Source organism: Peromyscus leucopus, chromosome 16_21, assembly GCF_004664715.2.
Source record: "Peromyscus leucopus breed LL Stock chromosome 16_21, UCI_PerLeu_2.1, whole genome shotgun sequence".
Lineage (NCBI taxonomy): Eukaryota > Metazoa > Chordata > Mammalia > Rodentia > Cricetidae > Peromyscus > Peromyscus leucopus.
In genome coordinates, this window is record NC_051084.1 from 10328027 (window position 1) to 10346205 (window position 18179).

The 18179-nt window shown below is 57.0% G+C and overlaps 1 protein-coding gene across 1 annotated transcript in view; it reads right to left on the minus strand.

Annotated features, from left to right (window-relative positions):
• Grm4 (glutamate metabotropic receptor 4) overlaps positions 1 to 16998 on the minus strand; it is a 29514-nt gene extending 12516 nt beyond the window's left edge. The window contains exons 1-5 of the mRNA XM_028888344.2: positions 16866 to 16998; positions 14482 to 14636; positions 12711 to 12851; positions 750 to 950; positions 410 to 546 (exon numbers count right to left, since the gene is read on the minus strand). Coding sequence (XP_028744177.1) covers positions 410 to 546; positions 750 to 950; positions 12711 to 12851; positions 14482 to 14584 — 582 coding nt within the window. The 5' untranslated portion in view covers positions 14585 to 14636; positions 16866 to 16998. The remainder of the gene's footprint in view (positions 1 to 409; positions 547 to 749; positions 951 to 12710; positions 12852 to 14481; positions 14637 to 16865) is intronic.
• Positions 16999 to 18179: the final 1181 nt, after the last annotated feature.

Genomic DNA, 18179 nt, shown 5'->3' on the forward strand with positions numbered 1-18179 from the left:
CACTCGCTCCAGCTGGGAAGGCTCTGGGACGTGGAATACGGGGATCCGTGCTGGGCAGGGCTGCAGGGGCTCCTTGCCTGGATGATGCCTGGAAGAGACTGCAAGGCGGACTGCTTTGCCTGCTGGGAACGCGTCTCTCCCTCCATCCTTGCAGGGCAGAGTCCAAGCCCCAGACAACTCACTGTGGCGCTTCCTCTCAACCACAACAACACCCAAAGCCAAACAAAACTGTTCACTGCTGGAAGTATCACCCCAAGGGAAAGGAGGAAAGCCAGGGCATCTCTTGGGTGAAATGGTTGCCTTCCAGTGAGGTCTCACGCTCAGATAGCTTGGTGTCAGCCAGTGACCTCCGGCCCAGCCTGGCCTCTGCACCCTGTTCCCCCATGTTCCCTCCTGTCCTCATGCTTACTCTGAGGTGCAGGTGGTCAGTCCAGGAGCCGATGACTTTGTACTCAGCCGAGCCATTGCGCAGTTGGTACTGGTAGATGTCATAACGTCCTGGTGCGTCTCCATTCTCATTGAAGGTTACAGGGTTCCCTGCAATACCTGCAGGGAAGGACTTTGCTGAGCCTTTACCCAGGCACAGGGAGGCTTATAAACTCAAGACAGAGGCTTCTCTGGGAAGACTCCTGCACAGAACATCTGAAGAGACCACCATTCCCACCCCCATGAGCTCAGACTTCTATACCCTGCAGCTGCATGGCCCAGGCCACCCCGGGGTCAAGTAGTGTCCTGCCCCATGCCCCCACCTGAGAAGTTGACGTTTCGGATGTACTTCAGCAGCTGGGTACCATCCACAGGGTCCATGCGAGGGCAGAGTCCTACACGGCCAGGACACAGGTCACGATGCATGGCGTGCAGTGCGTGGCCCATGGCATACACGGCGTCAATGACGAATTGCACTTTCCCCTCCTGTTCATAGGCAGAGTCTTGCCCGATGCGCTCTCGGTCTGTGAGGGAACACCATGCCGGGCTCCCATGAGACCCTCTGAGCTCAGCGGAGCAGTGGGGGCCTGGGCATACCCCAGGCTGGACAGAGCCAGGTCTCCCGATTGGAACCCCATGCTTGGTTCATCCCCGTGTGTATATGGAGAGGGTGCTCCAGAGGAGCCCAGAAGGTGGCCTCAGAGGGGAAAAGGGAGTCCACAGCCCTGCACTATACCCCACTAGGCCCTAGAAGAGCCAGGACAAGCCCATTGATCCAGCCACCGTCAGCAGGCAGAGACCCGGCAACATCCTTAGGGCTGTAGCATCTGCTAGCCCTCTTTCAGCCAACCTGGGATCACCGAGGAAACAGCCAGGACAGGAGCTGTGTCTCTCCCGAGGGCCGTGGTATCCCAAAAGCAGCTCACCGTGGGCTGCCACTCCAGAGCATGACCCCCTCTTCCTAAGAAACAGATCAAAGGAGGCCCAAAGAGGCTAAATCTGGCTTCCTGGTGTCCTCGATGGCTTCTCGTCACTTGACACCAGAAGTTGTCATTAGCCTGGCCATGCCTCCCCGCCTCAGTCACAGGCTTCCCAGGAGCGGGGTGAGTGGACCCACCTAGCAGCCTTCTCACTGCTGACTGAGGCCACCACCTCCTCCACATACTCCCGCTGTAGGATACCATCCTCCCAGAAAACAGCTGCCCTCTTCACCAGACCAGCTGTGCCTGCATCAACAGGTCATCCATCGCAGCTGGACTCCTTCACGGAGGAAGGGATGCCGGGGTCGCTGGACCCTCATGTGAGCCTCTAGTCACTTCTCCCAGCCACTTGGATGCAACTCTTCCTTAGCTGCATGTGGCCTTGGGTCACGGGGAGGTTCTAGAGCATAGAAGCTGGGGGACATGCTTGGAAGGAGGCTGCATCTATGTGGCCACGGAGGAGCTGTCGTTGAGAGTGCATACGTTCCAGTGTGGCTACTTTGCGGGTCACCCCACACTCCTGCCTGAACCCCTCCCCCATGCTCTGTAAGTAAGTCTAATAAACTCATCAGTTTCCCAGGGGAAGTATTGTAGACTCAAACTTTGGTTGTGACTGGGCCCTTATGAGGAGGGGGAGATCTTTCGACATTCCTGGGAAGGCTTCTTACAACGCCCGCCCACCTCCATGGCCGCCCAGACTCTGCTCAGCAGCCCTGTGCAAGTCGCTGGGCTTCCAGAGGTCCGGGTGTCCTCAGTTGGCAAGGGTCTGCCAGCCCTGCTCTAGCAGGGGTGAGACTGTGAGGAGATGAGGCACAGGCAGGTGGCTCAACAAGGTCATCTTGGTACAAGTGGCCAGAATGGGGGCTTCTGAAGAGACATCAGAGATCCCTGGGATACGACATTCAGAAAGTCTTCCTAGAGGCAACAGCTCCTGACCTGGGCCCTACATGATAGTGATGATTTTAAAAACTACGTCTTCTAATATGTGCTGAGCTCCCCCGAGCCAGAAGCTATGCTGAGCCCGCTATGGGCCGGGCTTTACGGATCAGCTTGTTGAATTCTTTATTATTTTTAAGATTGATTTGTTTTACTTTATGTGTATGAGCATTTTGTCTTCATGCATGTATGTGCACACCAGTGGAAGTCAGCCAAGGACATTGGATCCCCTGGAGCTGCAGTTATACATGGCTGTGAGCCGCCACGTGGGTGCTGGGAATTGAACCCGGGTCCTCTGGCAGTGCTCTTAACCACTGGGCCATCTCTCCAGCCCCCTTATTTCTTCTGTAATTTTTTTTGAATTACATTTATTGTTTATTATGTGTGTGAGCTCATGTGCCACAGCCCACATGTGGAGGTCAGAGAACAATTTGGAGGAGTCAGACCTGTTTCCACCATGTGGGTCTCAGGATGTCACTGAATCTTTACGTTGCTGACATGAGTAATTGGTCCCTTTGCAGCGATGGAGAGACTGAGGCACAGGAACGCTGGGCAACAAGCAGGGTCCTAGCAGGAGATTGGTGCAGGCATTCTAACCCAGGCCAGGAGCTAGGTGCAGGCATTCTAACCCAAGCCAGGAGCTAGGTGCAGCATCTAACCCAGGCCAGGAGCTAGGTGCAGGCATTCTAACCCAGGCCAGGAGCTAGGTGCAGGCATTCTAACCCAGGCCTGGAGCTAGGTGCAGGCATTCTAACCCAGACCAGGAGCTAGGTGCAGGCATTCTAACCCAGGCCTGGAGCTAGGTGCAGGCATTCTAACCCCAGGCCAGGAGCTAGGTGCAGGCATTCTAACCCAGGCCTGGAGCTAGGTGCAGGCATTCTAACCCAGGCCAGGAGATTGGTGCAGGCATTCTAACCCAGGCCAGGAGCTAGGTGCAGGCATTCTAACCCAGGCCAGGAGCTAGGTGCAGGCATTCTAACCTCAGGCCTATCCCTGCTGCTGGGCACGGGAAGGAAGCAGGTAAGAATGCTGGAATGAGTCCAGGGCCCCGGAGGTGTTGGGAGAAGGGATAAAATGGACGGCCCCCGAAGCCATAGCCCTGCACACCGCCTAGCCACAAAGCAAAACAAGGACACTGGCTGGGTCTCAGGCACACTCCCAGATCCTGCCCAAGGACACGGAGAGCATGTCCAGAGGCCCTGTGAACAGGGTGAGCAGTCAGCCCCCACTCCCTAGGAACTCTGGAGGTCAACATGTCCATCCCTCTTCCCAGGTCACCTCAGAAGCAGACCTGGGGTAAGGAGAGGTCAGTGCCCATCTCTAGTGTGTACCCCACTATCCAATCCCCTCACACCAGAAAAGGCACTCAGTCCCTTGGATCCGACAGGCGGGGCTGATGGGCCGTGGCACCTGTCACTAGTGGCTATCCTGGTCACTTAGCCCTGCTGGCCAGGACTATCCTTGGCTCAGCCAGGGTAGGCATTCATTGGTTGAGAGTGGACATTGGAGATGCCAGCAGCAATACCCTGGGGTGGGGTGGGGGGTGCGGTTGTTGGTTACTTGCCTCAACCTTCTTGTCACAAATAAGAAAACAGAGGCCAGGAGAGGTGTGCTCCAGCCTCGCAGACAGGGTGGGGCCTCTGGGTGGCAGGGCAAGAGCCCCAGTCTCCAGAGCTAGCCTGCACCTCTCCCCCACCACGCTGGCCCTGTGCCTCCTCTGAGCCCCACTGCCTAATGTGCTGACTGTCAGTTCCCAGTCAAGACAACAGCTGGAACAGGAGGATGCAGGTCCTCCAGTCCGCCCACCCTGTCTTCCTGTCAGAGCCTCCACCACGGGATGCTGAGAGGCGAGAAGAGAACAAGGCTGCAGGGGAAAGGGGGGCTGGACTCAGTCCCCAAAGAGCCTCTCCCAGAACCAGGACTCAGCTCAATATCCCAGCTGGGACCCCCTCCTGGTACCCCCACCCAGGCCCTGAACCCCATTCCCTCACAGTTCCCACCCCACCACTACTCACAGCGCATCCAACAAGAAGTACGTTATCAGGCAAGCATGCAGAATGGCGCAGGAGGCTGCTGCAGCCGCAGAATGTGGCTCGGAGGCCGGCTGCCCCTCTGGAGCAATCAATACCCCTGACCTCTCCTGCCCCTGGCTCCCCATGGAACCTTTTCACAGAACTCTGATGGAGCACCAGCTAGCTCCAGGGCCACTCTGTGCCTCCAGTGGGGTCATAGGTCATTGGGGAAAGAGACATTAAGGACACAGACACCCTCCAGGAGCTGCCTCGGCAGGGAAGCCTGTCTCTGCTAGAGCGGTGTGGAAGGGCTCTGAGTGCAGACTCACGCCCACCTGACTCCACCTGGCAGTATCACAGGGCTGGCCACTGACTCCTCAATATGCTGGCCCAGCTCCAGATGACACACCCTAAAATGGCCTACCGAGAGCGGGCCAGGCTGTGAGAGCCTTCTACATCATCTCTGTCTTCCACATCTCTGTCCGTCTTCCACATCTCTGTCTTCCACATCTCTGTCTTCCACATCTCTGTCTTCCACATCTCTGTCTGTCTTCCACATCTCTGTCTGTCTTCCACATCTCTGTCTGTCTTCCACATCTCTGTCTGTCTTCCACATCTCTGTCTGTCTTCCACATCTCTGTCTGTCTTCCACATCTCCATCTTCTACATTTCTGTCTTCCACATCTCTGTCTGTCTTCTACATCTCTCCCTCTCTCCTTCCTTTCCTTCCCTTGCCAGCCTTGGACTCCAGGCCTGTATCCCACAAAAGGCAATAATGATGGCCTGTACCCCACAGAAGGCAATAATGATGGCCTGTACCCCACAAAAGGCAATAATGATGGCCTGTACCCCACAGAAGGCAATAATGACAAGCCAAAGTGCCCTTCAATGGAGTGGTGAGCTGAACCCTAACCTCTTGCTCCAGGGTGTCCAGACTATCCCCTGCCTAGCCAGGCCGAGACAACATTGGGGACTCCCTGTCTGCAGGTCTAGAGCAGGGAGGTGGCAGGGGGAAGGGGGTCAGTGCCCCCTCTCTCGCAGATGCGTGGAACCCCAGGCCCAGCAGGAGCCTGGAAGCTCTGGGAGGAGGTGAGGCACACGTGCGAAGAGCCACAGGAGGAAATAAATTCCAGACACATGGTGCGGTGACAGCCGCAACAGTTTGAAGATGTCCTAATTGTGTCCCGGGGCACCGTGAGGCAGAGATGCATTTGGCTCAGCCACGGGTGACAGGCGGCTGGGAACGTGGGGAGGATTTTCTCCCTCAAAGCCCTGAGCGGTAGTCACTGCGGAGACCGCAGCCTTTGTCGCCAGGTTGTAAATTGTAATCGGAATGAGTTTTCAAGGTTGAAATAATCAAAGTCCACAGCTCCTCTCCACTCCCCACGTGCCCCACGCCGCCACCGTCCTGAGTGCCACTCCTGTAGACACCTTCAGGATTGAGCCAGACCCCTCGCCATCCCCAGACACACACAGATTAACACGCACGCACGCGCACACGCGCACACACACACACACACACACACACACACACACACACACACACACACGCACACGCACACACGCACACGAGTCACCTTGCCTGGGCTGCACCATCCCACAAGGCGGTGCTGACAAGACTCACTTCCATGTCCCTTCTGTCCCCCCAGGTTGACCAGACTTTGATACCTGACTCCACACCTGTTGTTTATGGTTTTGTTTGGTTAGTTAGGGGGTTCTGCTTGTTTTGGGGGATAGGGTCTCACTCTATAGCCCAAGTTAGCCTCCAGTACCAGGGTGATTCTCCTGCCTCAGCCTCCCAAGTGCTCAAAGTCCAGCTGTACTCCACCACGCCAGGCGGGTGCAGGCGCTTTACAGAGGATCTGGGAGAGTGTGGAAGAACTGGAGAGGACAAGAGTCAGGAGGAGAACGCAGAGGGATGGCTGCAGAAACCCAGTGTGGGGACTGTCTCCCTGGGACCTCCAGGACATTGCAGGGGTGCCTGCTAAAGCTGGCTGGGCTCACGGGTGTTGCATCCTCCTCTAGAGCCACACCTGCGAGGCCACTCCCGCCCAGGGTTCCCTTCACCGTCCGGCCGCCCTTCTCTCCTCTCCCTTTCCCCAACCTTCTGTGCATCTCCAAGTCCACTCACTCCTGATGCCGTCTGCGCGGACACCTCCCTGGCATCCTAGATCAAGCTCCTGCCTGTCCTCGGTCCACTCCTCCTCCATGCTGCCCCTCCCAGATGAGGAGCAGCCATCCACTGCCTGCTCAGCCTCCATCCTTGGCTTCTTGTCCTCTTTCCCTGGCCTGAAGACTTCAGCAAGTTCTGCAGACACACTGAAGACTTGCCCAAAACCTGACCCCTGCTCACCTCGGTCATGCCCTTAACCCAGACCCTGTCCCTCCTACCTGGGGACATCCCAGCCTCCTTGCCATCTCCACACTTTATCCAGCAGCCCCTCCCAGGCAGAAGGGACAGTTAGAAGCTCGGGGGAGCCTACCATCCTCTCACTGGGCTAGGCTCTGCTAACGGCAACCCTGGCCACCCCTCCCAACCTCTCCAGTCTTCCCTCTCTCCCCGCGGCAGGCTCATCTCAGGACCTTTGCACACACTGCCCTCTACCTGACATGATCTCTCTTTGCTCCCTGCCCAGTGCTCGCTCGCTCGCTCCCCTCAGCTCAAGTGTCACCTTCAGCCCCAGTGAGAACTCCTCACTTGAATGTGCAAACTAGCTAGGCTCCCAACTTCCCTCCGACGTCCCCCAGGACCGGCTCTCTCCTCTCTGGAGCTGTCTGGCTGACCACTGTCCTGGTCAGACTGCCAGAGAATCCTGAGGCAGGTCTGCTCACAGTGGAGTGAGCAGAGACTAAGAACAGTCAACCTCTCCCCACCCCACCCCGGGGTGTGTGTGTGTGTGTGTATATGTATGTGTGTGTGTGTGTGTGTGTGTGTGTGTGTGTGGTTAACTTCAGATGCCACTCCTCAGAAGCCACCCGCATAGTGGTTTTTTTAATTTTTGCCTCTGTTTTGAGATAGGATCTCTCACTGGCCGGAACTCATTGAGTGGGCTCAGCTGACTGGCCACCAAGTTCCAGGGATCTGCCTGTCGCCACTTTCCTAGAATGGAATCACGGGCACACACAAGTCTGGCTTGTTACGCTCAGTTCCTTACGCTTACAAGGCAGGTACTTTACTAACTAAGCCGTCCCCCAGCCCTGTGTTCAGCCTCTGAATAAAAGCCAGTGGTTTCCTGGTTGGGTGACCAAGAAAAGGGTTTGGGCATACCCTGGCTACCAAACACCTGACAGTTTGACCAACTAGGAGTTCCTAATGGGTGCAAGGCTGGCACACAGTAGGTGCTCACAAAATACTGTCCTTCCTCACTTTTCCCCAAAGGAAGACTTCCTTGGTCCCTCTGAAGAAGAGGTAGAAAGATCCTACAAGAAGGCCAGTTCCTCATCTGTAAAATGGGTTGCCTTGGGGCTGGAGAGATGGCTCAGAGGTTAAGAGCACTGACTGTTCTTCCAGAGGTCCTGAGTTCAATTCCCAGCACCCACATGGTGGCTCACAACCATCTGTAATGAGATCTGGTGCCCTCTTCTGGCCAGCAGTCATACATGCTGTATACATAATAAATAAATCTTTAAAAAAAAAAAAATGGGCTGCCTTAAAGATGAAATGCAAAATCCTAGGACGGCTCTTGATGATCAGTGGATGAATGCAGGTTAAACTGGCTGATGGGTAGCTGTGTTGCTGTTGTGGCTGCAGCCAGCACAATGGGTAACTAGCAGCTCCCCACACAGCCCCTGCCATCCCCATCCCGCCCTCCCTCTGTGGACTCCCAGCCCCTGGGAGCAGCCAACAGTAAATTTTTCCTCTCTCCTCATAAACCGAGCCTTCCTCTGCTCAGCCATCACCTGGCTGGCAGCGCTGTCAAAAAGACGGATGCCACATCTGCTTTGTTTATGACTTTAATTCCCAAGCCTGCTCCGTGCGCTCCTGGGGAGGGGCTGGGCATGGAGGAGGCAGGTGGCAGGCATTGCCCTCCTGGGCCTGACAGCCACAGACTGCTCCTCTCTGTGACCCTTCTCAGTCAGTGTGGGCAGTCCACGGGCCAGCAGCAAGTCAGCTCCCATCGTCCCAGGGAGGCTGTGAGGGAGGGCCGTTCCCGTCCCAGGGCTCTGGAGGCTGAGCAGGGTGGCAGGATGCCAGTTACAAATGAGGACCTGCTCAAGGTCACCGCGGCAAGTGCCAGCAGCATGATGCACGTCCGGGTCTACAAGCTCCCGTGGCTGTGTCGGGAACACGGTGCACACGAGTGCCTTCCTCACCTGCATCCTCACAGCCCTGTGCCTGCACCAGCCCTCTGTGCACACTCAAGTGGTGCCGAGACTTCTGGGCCCCTCGGCCCCTCCACTTCAACCGACCCCAGGGAACGAGGGCCGCTTCTCTCTGTCCGCAAGGACCCAGGACTGGGCTCCTCTGTCCCCAGGGTGGCCCTTCTCGCTGCCCTCCGCTCCTCTTTCCTATCTCAAATAAAGCTGTCCCAGAGGATGCCAGCTTCAGTCCCACTGCGGGAAGCTGAGCAGCGCCATTGGGGGAGAGGCCGAAGCCGGGTTCCAGTGCAGTGAGGAGGTGTGGACACCAGTGCCACCAGGCTCTGGCTGCCTGGGCTGAAGAGGAAAGAGGCCTGGAGTTAAAGGGGGAAGAGAGAGGTGTGGGGCAGTGGCAGGACCACCTCAGTGCCAAGGCCATGACACTTCAAACTGTGCATCCTGCCAACTCTAGCACTGTGATGCTTGGGAGTGGCCTCAGTTTTCTCTTCTACAAAATGGGTGCTAGCCCTGAGACAGTCTAAACCACTCATCCTTGGGATGGTACAGTCCTGAATCTTCTACTACAGAAAATACCAAGAGACTCATGGGGTGGGGGTATTCCATTGGATGCTGTCCCTCCATGACATCCTGTCCATCTGCTTGTGCCTACACCAGTGACTGCCACCCTCCAGCCCTCTTATCCACAAAGCCCCTCGGCCTGCACAGAACAACTCCCTGCCCTGGGAATGTTTGACAAACCCTGGTGCTCTGGATACTGTGGTTTCAGTAGCAGGAAGGCTGAAGCAGAAGGATCACTGCAAGTTTGAGACTAGCCTGGGCTACAGAGTGAGACTCGGTCTTAGAAACAAACAAATAAAAAACCAGACCTGGTGGCACAAATCTACAATCCTAGTGCTTGAGAGATGGAGGCAGAAGGGTCAAGAGTTCAAGGTCACCCTCAACTACATCAAGACTTTGAGACCAACCTAAGCAACAAGAAACCCTGTAGCTGAGATAAAAGCTCTTGTGGTAGATGCCAGACTGCCCTGGTGAAGTCGGGTGTGAGTATTTACGCAATTCCCCAAGTGATTCCCGTGGACTAAGCCTCAAATCCAGTGCCCCCCGCAAGTCCCCATTAAAATCACCAAGGGAACTTTAAAAAGCCAATCCCACCCGTGATAAGGACCCTAAGCGCTCCCCAGGTGGTTTTAATGCACAGCCAGGCTGGAGAGCTTCCGCTTTTTTCAGTTCAGAGAGGGCCTCCATTAGTGCCCTTACTTCCTCCTGCAGGCCCCTGGGCCAGCTCACATCAGCCCCATTTCTCAGAAGAGCAAGCCAAGGCGGGGGGGGGGGGGTCACAGAGCTGGCCCCAGGCACCCCGCAAAGCTCCACACACTCAGAAGGCCTCTGCCTGCATGCTCCAACAGGCAGCAGGGATTCTGGGATTGTACCTCAGAGCTATCCATGCCGAAGCCCGAGTCTGGGCTCAGCCTGAGAAGTCCAGACCTTTATTCTGAATCCCCACAGACAGGAAGTGACTCCAGAGATCCCTGATCTTCACCTACACTGGAGCAGGATGCCCCATCTCACCTCACTTCCAGGCTTGCCCACCCACCCTGGGAACCAGCTCTGGGAAACCATGATCAGGGTATCCACACAATGTTCCACTAACAGGGGCACAGGAGCAAGTGGACAGGACACATGATCAGTCTGCCCATGGGGGCCCAGCCTCCATTACTAACTAGACATGCTTGTACTTGTGTGTATGTGTGCATGCTTGTGGGGAGGTGCACACATGGTCACGTGTGTGCAGAGGTTAGAAGACAATGTCAGGGTCATTCCATCGGTACCTTTCACCTTCTGTTTGCAACAGGGTTTCTCATTGGTCTGGGACTCAGCAAAGTGGGCCAGGCCAGCTGCGCAATAAACCAGGGACCACCTCCTCCCATCCCCCATGCCTCCCATCTCTCCATCCCTGGGATAACAAATGCAAACCATGCCTGGCTTTTCCTTTTCTTTGGATTTATTTATGGTTTTGCTTTATGTGCATGAGGGTTTTGCCTGCATGGATGTCTGTGCACCACGTACATGCAGTGCCTATGGAGGCCAGAAGAGGACATCAGACGCCCTGGAACTGGAGGTACCGATAACTGTGAGCCACTCTGTAGGTGCTGGGAACTGAACCTGAGTCCTCTGCAAGAGCAATAAGTGCTCTTAGCTGCCGAGCCGTCTCTTCAGTTGTGAGCTGTGGGGATCAGAACTCAAGTCCTCACATTTGTGGGGTGTGCTTTATCTCCTCAGCCCCACGTCTGTACTCCTTGCACAGCCTGTGATTACTGTCTGAGATGTGTGCTGTGCGCTCTCTGACCTGTTGTCTCTCTGAATCTCCATGGCCTCTTTTTCACTTGAAACGTAGGGGTTTCTAGAGTTGGGAGGGTGAAATGAGATCCTGGCAGTCAGAAACCTAACGTGTGTAAGCATGAGAGACAGGCTCATGTGGACACGGGAACCTCCACACGAGACCCGCACACACCCCAGCTCAGGCCCACACTCCTGCACACACATATCTACACTGCCCCTCAACATGCCCACACACAGATTCCACAGACCAGACACCAAGGGCTTGGCTGTGACCCGGGGAGGAACCATTGCCCAGTGGCTGCTAGTCCCTGTGGGCTGCAGCCACCAGAGGGCAGCATATTTCCCACTCCCAGGCCCCAATTCCACCACTTCCAGCTCCCTCCTGCCCCACCTAAGGACCCCAATCCGCCAAAGATTCCTTGTGGAGTGTCTCCACCTCCCACCTCCCTGCTCAAGCTGCCCAGGTCACTCCAGAGGACAGAAGCCTTTCCCTCAGTGAGGTACCACATGGATGCAGCACCCAGAACCCCAGGACACCCAGGGGGCTCCTGCTGCAGAGCTATTCAGACCCAGAGCACTCAGGACCTGGGTCCAAATACACATGAAGCAAGTGCCAGGCTGCAGCCCCAGGGTGGAGAGCCTGAAGGTCAGGCCTCGGATCAAATCCTGCCTTAGCCCCTGGCACTTGTGGGAACTAAGATCCCTTCTCAGACCTCCCCTTCCGTGACCCCTTTGGGGCTCAGTTTCCCCCATAGCACTTCCTGTGGCTGTGAAGGGCTGCTGCCCTCCCCCACGGTCCTTCCTACTCTTTTTCAAATGGGTTTTGTTTCCACAGTGCAGCTCCCTCTGACACATCCCATGATTTATTTATCTTGTTTATCGTCTGTCTCTCCATTAGAATAAAAACTCCATGAGGATTCAGACTCTTTTGTTCTCCATCCTCCACAAGAACAGGCCCAGGCCGTCAGTCCGTGGGCCAGCCTAACACTTGCTGAGTGACTGGGGAAGAAGCCCCTGGTGGGTCGGGGGGGGGGGGGGGCGGAGGGAGCGGGCGGTGTGCTGAGCGGCAGGAACGGAATCAGCTGTGCAGGTCAGTCCAGCACGGTGAACCCCAAGGCAGTCAGACGCCTCCGTGAAACCTAGGGACAAGCTCCGCCTCCAGCTCTGCTCCCTGGAGAGAACTCAGCGCAGCCCTCCTACTCTGACCTCAGGCCACTGTGGGCTGCACCCTACTCTGGCCATAGCCCCGTTCCTCCAGCCCTACCAATTCCACCCTCAGGCCTAGACCATCGCACGTCCACAGACGTGAGGAGCAGCTTCTGAATACCGGTCCTTAAGCCCCTCTAACTAGGCTCTTGGCTCTTCCAGATTTGGCCGAGGGGAACTGAGCTGGTGGCCACAACTGGCTGGAGTTCAGGAGCCTAGCATCTGGCCCCACAGCCAGCAGGCCCTGCCTCCACTCCCAAAGCCCCACCTTCTGCAGGCCCCGCCTCCCAAGGCCCCGCCTCCCACAGGCCCCGCCTCCCACAGGCCCCGCCTCCCACAGCCCTCCACCCCCACCATCCCTCATTCTACAGGGTCCACCTCCCTGAAGCCTGAACCCCCAAGGCCCCACCTGTGCAGTCCCCACCCCCACAGGCTCCCACAGCGCTGACACCCGCTTCCGCAGGCCCCACCACCATAGGCGCATGCTCACTGGTGCACTTCTTGATGTGGCTTCCCTTCTTGAGCGCATGGCGGCTCAGCTTGCAGTGGAAGTTGTCCTCCCAGAACTCGGCAAACCAGATGTTGCGCCTGTTGTTGTCCAGCGTGCGGCTGGAGAAGTATCGGTCGAACCCTGGCAGGGAACGGGGGTGTCAGGGCCTCCTCCCTGCCCTCCCCACACACACCCAGGCACGGAGAGAAGCGGGGCCAGGAAGGGAAAGGGGCGTCCTCTGACCTGGGGCCAGGCAGCTAAGAAAACACAAAACACGGCATAGTTTTATGCCATGCAAAATGAAAAGAGCTTGGCCAGGTCCCAGCGGAGTGCATGTGATTCAGGGCCACAGCCTGCATGGCAGAGATCATGACCCTCACGGGTCAGTCTGGGCACATGGAGGGCACCTGGTCAGAGAAGGCAGGGGGTCACCTAGAGCAAACAGCAAGACCAGGCTGCACTTGCCCCCTCGGTCTAGAACATTCCCATTGCTGACAAGCACCTGCTCCTCGTGCCCTCTGCAAGCTGCCCAGCTCCCTTCCTGCTCAGGCAGCCCTGCCTCAGGACTGGCACTTGCAGGACAGCGCCCTCTCCTCCTGCCCAGAGACCCTCTGAAGCTCACCCCATGGGGGTCCAAATGGAAGTTAAGGGACTGTCTAAGCTGTGGGGGACAGGGAGATGAATTCTGGACTATGGTGGGACTGCGTCACTCTTTGTTGTGTGGACTATTATGGGATGTTTAATGGCATCCCTGGCCTCCTGCCCCTAGACTCCAGGGGCATCACCCACTCACTATGACAACCAACAGTATCTCCAGAGGAGAACCAGTGGCCAGAATAGTGACCACACTTTAATCCCAGCACTCGGGAGGCAGAGGCAGGTGGATCTCTGCGAGTTCAAGGCCAGCCTGGTCTACAGAGCAAGTTTCAGAAGAGCCAGAGCTACACAGTGAGACCCTGTCTCGAAAAACAAAAGACACATGAGAACCAGTGTCTTTAAAAATGTCCCCACTGTCCCAGAGAGAAAGGCTACTTAAGTCTTGGGTTCAAATCCCAGCTCTGTGACTCCAGTCACAGAGCTGCTGGGAGGCTAAATGAGGACCCGGCAGGGGCTGACGTCTGCCACACCAGTCAGTCTGGGTGCTCGCTGTGGCTCCGTGTGGCTGAGGTGCTGTGGAATTTTCCACTGCCTGTGCTGACTGGGCCTCAAGGTGAAGAGAGGACATGCTATGTGACCTTCGCAAGTGACGGGAAGTTGGATGAAGGGGCTGACTCCTGAGGCCTTTCCAGGCCTGTCAACCCAACGTGGGCTTTCACTGAGCGGAACGAAGGCCCTGGGAGCCATCGTCCCGTCGTGAGCGCAGCCAAGTCAGGCTATCACCAGGACACTGGCATCATGCCTCACAGCCGGCAAGACTCCAGCCAGAGAGGTCTATTCCTACCCAAGACGACCATGGCCTTCGCCCCAGAGGAAGGGGTGTGGGCAAGGCAGAAAGGAAGGGAGGTAAGACAGAGCAGGGTGCCCAGACCTAGCTGTGGGCCCTGAGCTGGCCACACCAAAACATGCTGCCACGCATGGTTTCCCAAAGGGTCCCAAGTAGGAGAGGGTCAGTTCCGGGTCTGCACTCAGTTCTGCCATGCTGGAGGCCTCTGCATGCAGGAGGTGACGGGCAAATGAAGAGGCAAGACAAGACAGGGGACACAAGAGGGTGGAGGTGGACAGTAAGCCATGGGGGTTGACGGGGGCCGTGATCCCCACCTGCTGGGCCTACCTCGTACAGACATCCTCTTGGGGAGGATGGTGACAGCACCCTCGGCCACCTCCTCCAGGCGCAGCACGGGAGCACTCTTGGAGCCCCAGCTGTCTGAGCCCATCCAGAAGAAGTGGCCCGTCTGGTTGGCCCTGCGTGCCGCCTCCAGAACCCTCCTGTGGGGACACAGCAGCCCAGCCCAGATATGGATGGCTACCCAGCTGCCCCCATCCTCCATGCCTATCTCCCAGAACCCATGGCTGCCCCTGCTCCCAGCCATAGAGGATACCCCATACATACCTGACCCCCTCACAGCCTATGCCCATCCCCAGGCTGCACCTGAGCCCCTCACCCCTGATTCACAGCCCAGGGTTGCCTCTGCCAGGCCTCCTGTAGGGCTCCCCAACTCTTCGGCCTATGCCTACCTGCATGTCTACAGTGACCTTTCGCATCCAGGCCCTCCAAAGATCATCCATGTCTCCCCAAATCCCTGTCTGCCCCACTTGGGTTCCAAATGATACCTGCCAAACCCCTGTCCTCTCAGAGGCATGCTCTCCGGGCACCAGGCCACTCCATAGCAAGGCAATCTTTCACATGGATGCCACAGGGTAACTGCCCATCCACCCCCTCCTCAGCTGCTCCGGTGCAGGGTGGGGCCTCTTAGCCCTAATCCTCTCTTCCAGGCAGGGACCTTGATCAAACGGCACAGGACCAGCCCATCACAGGGCTGAGGGGACCACATGGCACGCCACTGATCTTGAACTGGATGGCCCTCAAGCCCAGCTCTTCAGAGGGGGGAGGAGAAGGGTGGGAGTCCCTTGACCCTGTTCTCTTGAAGAGGAGCCAGAAACTCTCCTGTGGGAGCCGGGGACCCCAGAGACTGTTTCTGTGCTTCTCTGGTGAGAAGTAGGATGCAGGTCCAGGGCCCCAGGGGTGCTAGGCCTGGGCCGGCAGAAGTTGAGACAAGAGCAGGGAATGGACTACTAGAGGGAAAATATTCTCCCCAAGCCCCAGAACCTGCCGCCAAGCCAGCCCATGGTCACCCTGGGCCCCTGCTCTCATCTCTCTGCCAACTCCTGGCCCCTTAGCCGGCCACCACCCACCTTGGGCCACCACTAATGGTAGATGGGGCAGGCACATGGAACCGCAGCCACAATCCTGTTAATGCTTCCTGCATCTGAGAAGCCGGGGGGGGGGGGGGGCAATCATCCCCCACCCAACCCGCCACCTGCATTTATTTTTACCTCAGTCCACTTCTGAAAACACAGTGGATTTCCAGAAACAGCCCGCCTCCTGCCAGACTGCCCATGTGGCTCAACAGAGTCCCATCCAGCCCCTCCCCTAGGGACAAGACCTTCACCCTTCTTCCCAACGGGAGGCTTACCTGAACTAGGGTGCCCTGGGAAGCAGGGGGCCCAAAGCGACATGCACAGCCGGATGTGGGTGTGGGACTGGTTCTAGGGGTGTGAGAGAGGAGCCAGGGGCAAAGGGGACGGCCCAGGGAAGCCTGCAGCCACTAAGCAACCATTTCCCTGAGGGCATGGAGAACTCTGGCACCAATATCTGGGGGACCTGTGTGCCTTAAGGAGGTTCGGACTGTCTCTGTGCATCCTGGAGGGCATCCACTCAAGACCATATCCGCGGGGAACCCCTGCCTGGGGGGTCCTTTCTCCTCCACTCCTGCACTGTTCCTGGGGCTTCTGTGTTGCTAAAACTCAGGACCCGGGGTAAGGTGTGGGGAAGGGTTCAAAGAGGGAAGTCAGGCCAACATGGGCCTTAGGAGGTTCCGGGGAGAGGGTCACTGAGCCTGGGGCTCCCTTTCCTCTGTGAGAGCAGGCCCACCCCTCCCCCAGTTCTGCTCAGATGCAGGGTTCGCTCTCAAAGGTGAACCTCAGGGACCTGACTGGTTTCTAGAAGGTGGGTCGAGCGAGAAGCAAGAGGAAAGGAGGGATGCTGGGAAGGGTCTGCAGGGACAATCTGTTGAGGGCCCTTGGGCTCGTGACCTGTGACCCCTCTGCAGGATTGGAGGACACACAGAGGGACTGGCAGGGTCTCCATAGTCCTTGTACTCAGACACTCCTGAACAGGAATTGTTTGCTGGGGTTTGTTAAACAGCAAAGAGGCTCAGAGAACTGAGGAACGTGGCTGAGGTCACCCTCCAGCAGGTGAACTAGGACTGTACAGTGCATGCCTAAGTCCATGAGGAGCTTCCCCCAAGTGTCCTGCTTGCCATCCTTGGCTGGCAGAATGGGTGTAGGAAACAGAGGGGAAGGAGACCTGTTAGAGTAGCTGGGTCTAGCCTGGGAGTCCACCACTCTGATTCACCCCTTGCCCTTCCCCAACTCCCTGGAGGGAAGTCCTCCAGTGGGATGTGCCTGGGCTACTGTCTGCCATGGCCACCCTACCTGATGTCATCCTCATTGGCAAAGATGATGATGGCCCTGGCATTGGATGTTTCCAGTAGGCGTTTGATGATCTTGTCAAACTCCCCGGTCTTGGGCTCCCGAGGAATCTTCACCGACTGAGCAATGCACACACCTCCTGTGGAGAGGCCCTGCCCATCAGCCTAAGCAGTCAAGCCTGAGCTTCCCACTCCTCCAGCACACCCCAGGAGACTGTGACCAGGGTCCCTCGCTTGACCCCCAGAGCCCCACGTCATGGTCACAAACACCAACCACAGCATGAATATAGAATACTTAACTGGATGTGACACTTAAGTACTCTGTGCCTCAGTTTCCCTGATGGAGGCTAGCAAGAGCCATATTGCCTATTTGAAATCTTGGTTTTACCAGTTATTGCTAGGTAAACTCAAAGCAATGGCTCAACCTCTCTGTGTCTCAGACATCACATCGATAAAGTGAGATTAGAAGGCGACCTAGTTCACTGGCTTCTTGTGGAATCTGTGAGTCAGCGTGAGCAAACCCGCTGTCTGGTTCACAGCAAGGACCTGCAAGCACTGGCTATTTTTATCGGTTTCACCTGAGAAGGTTCTTTGAAGGATTAGATCTGAGAAGAGCCACCCTGGAAACTGGTGTCCCCACACCCATGTCCACACACTTCCTACCCCTGTCCCAGAGACCCTGCACCCAAAAGGTCCTGGGGGTGGGCTGCATGTGCGGCTGCTGGCGTGGGCCAGGATGTACCCCAGCTTTGCACCAGAGGACGTCCGCCAGGGAGCACTCAGAAGCCAGCCAGCTCCTGAGCCCCTCAGGGGAGCACAGGCAGACGGCCACGCCATTCATAGATTCATAGCCCACCTGCATTCTCCCGAGGAGAGCAACTGAGGACCACCTGTGCTCACCACTGCATGGGGCAGGCAAGGAACCTGGAGCCCAGAGAGTCCGCCTGGCCCAGCAAGGAGCGAGGAACTCTAGACCACAGCCCCTCGAGGCCCCGGGTGGAGCTGGGGAACTGCTAATGAAAAGCACATGGGGAAGAACCCAAGAAACCAGCCCCTTGGTGGGACCTCTGCCCTTCTGTAGGTCCACTCAGAACAGTGTCCTCCCCGGGTCTGACCCTAGCTCTTCAGTCAAGGCCAATCCCATACCTGCTAGCCTATGTCTGCCTGGGCTTCCACCTGGTCCATCTATACGGATGCAACCCTCCCAGGCATGAGGTGCCTCTACATGGTTCTCACAGCGTGTGGTGTGAGCACCCCTTCCAGCCCCTGGCCACAGAGCGAGCCAGGGAATGGCCTGCTGCCCTCACTGGCTGGCGGC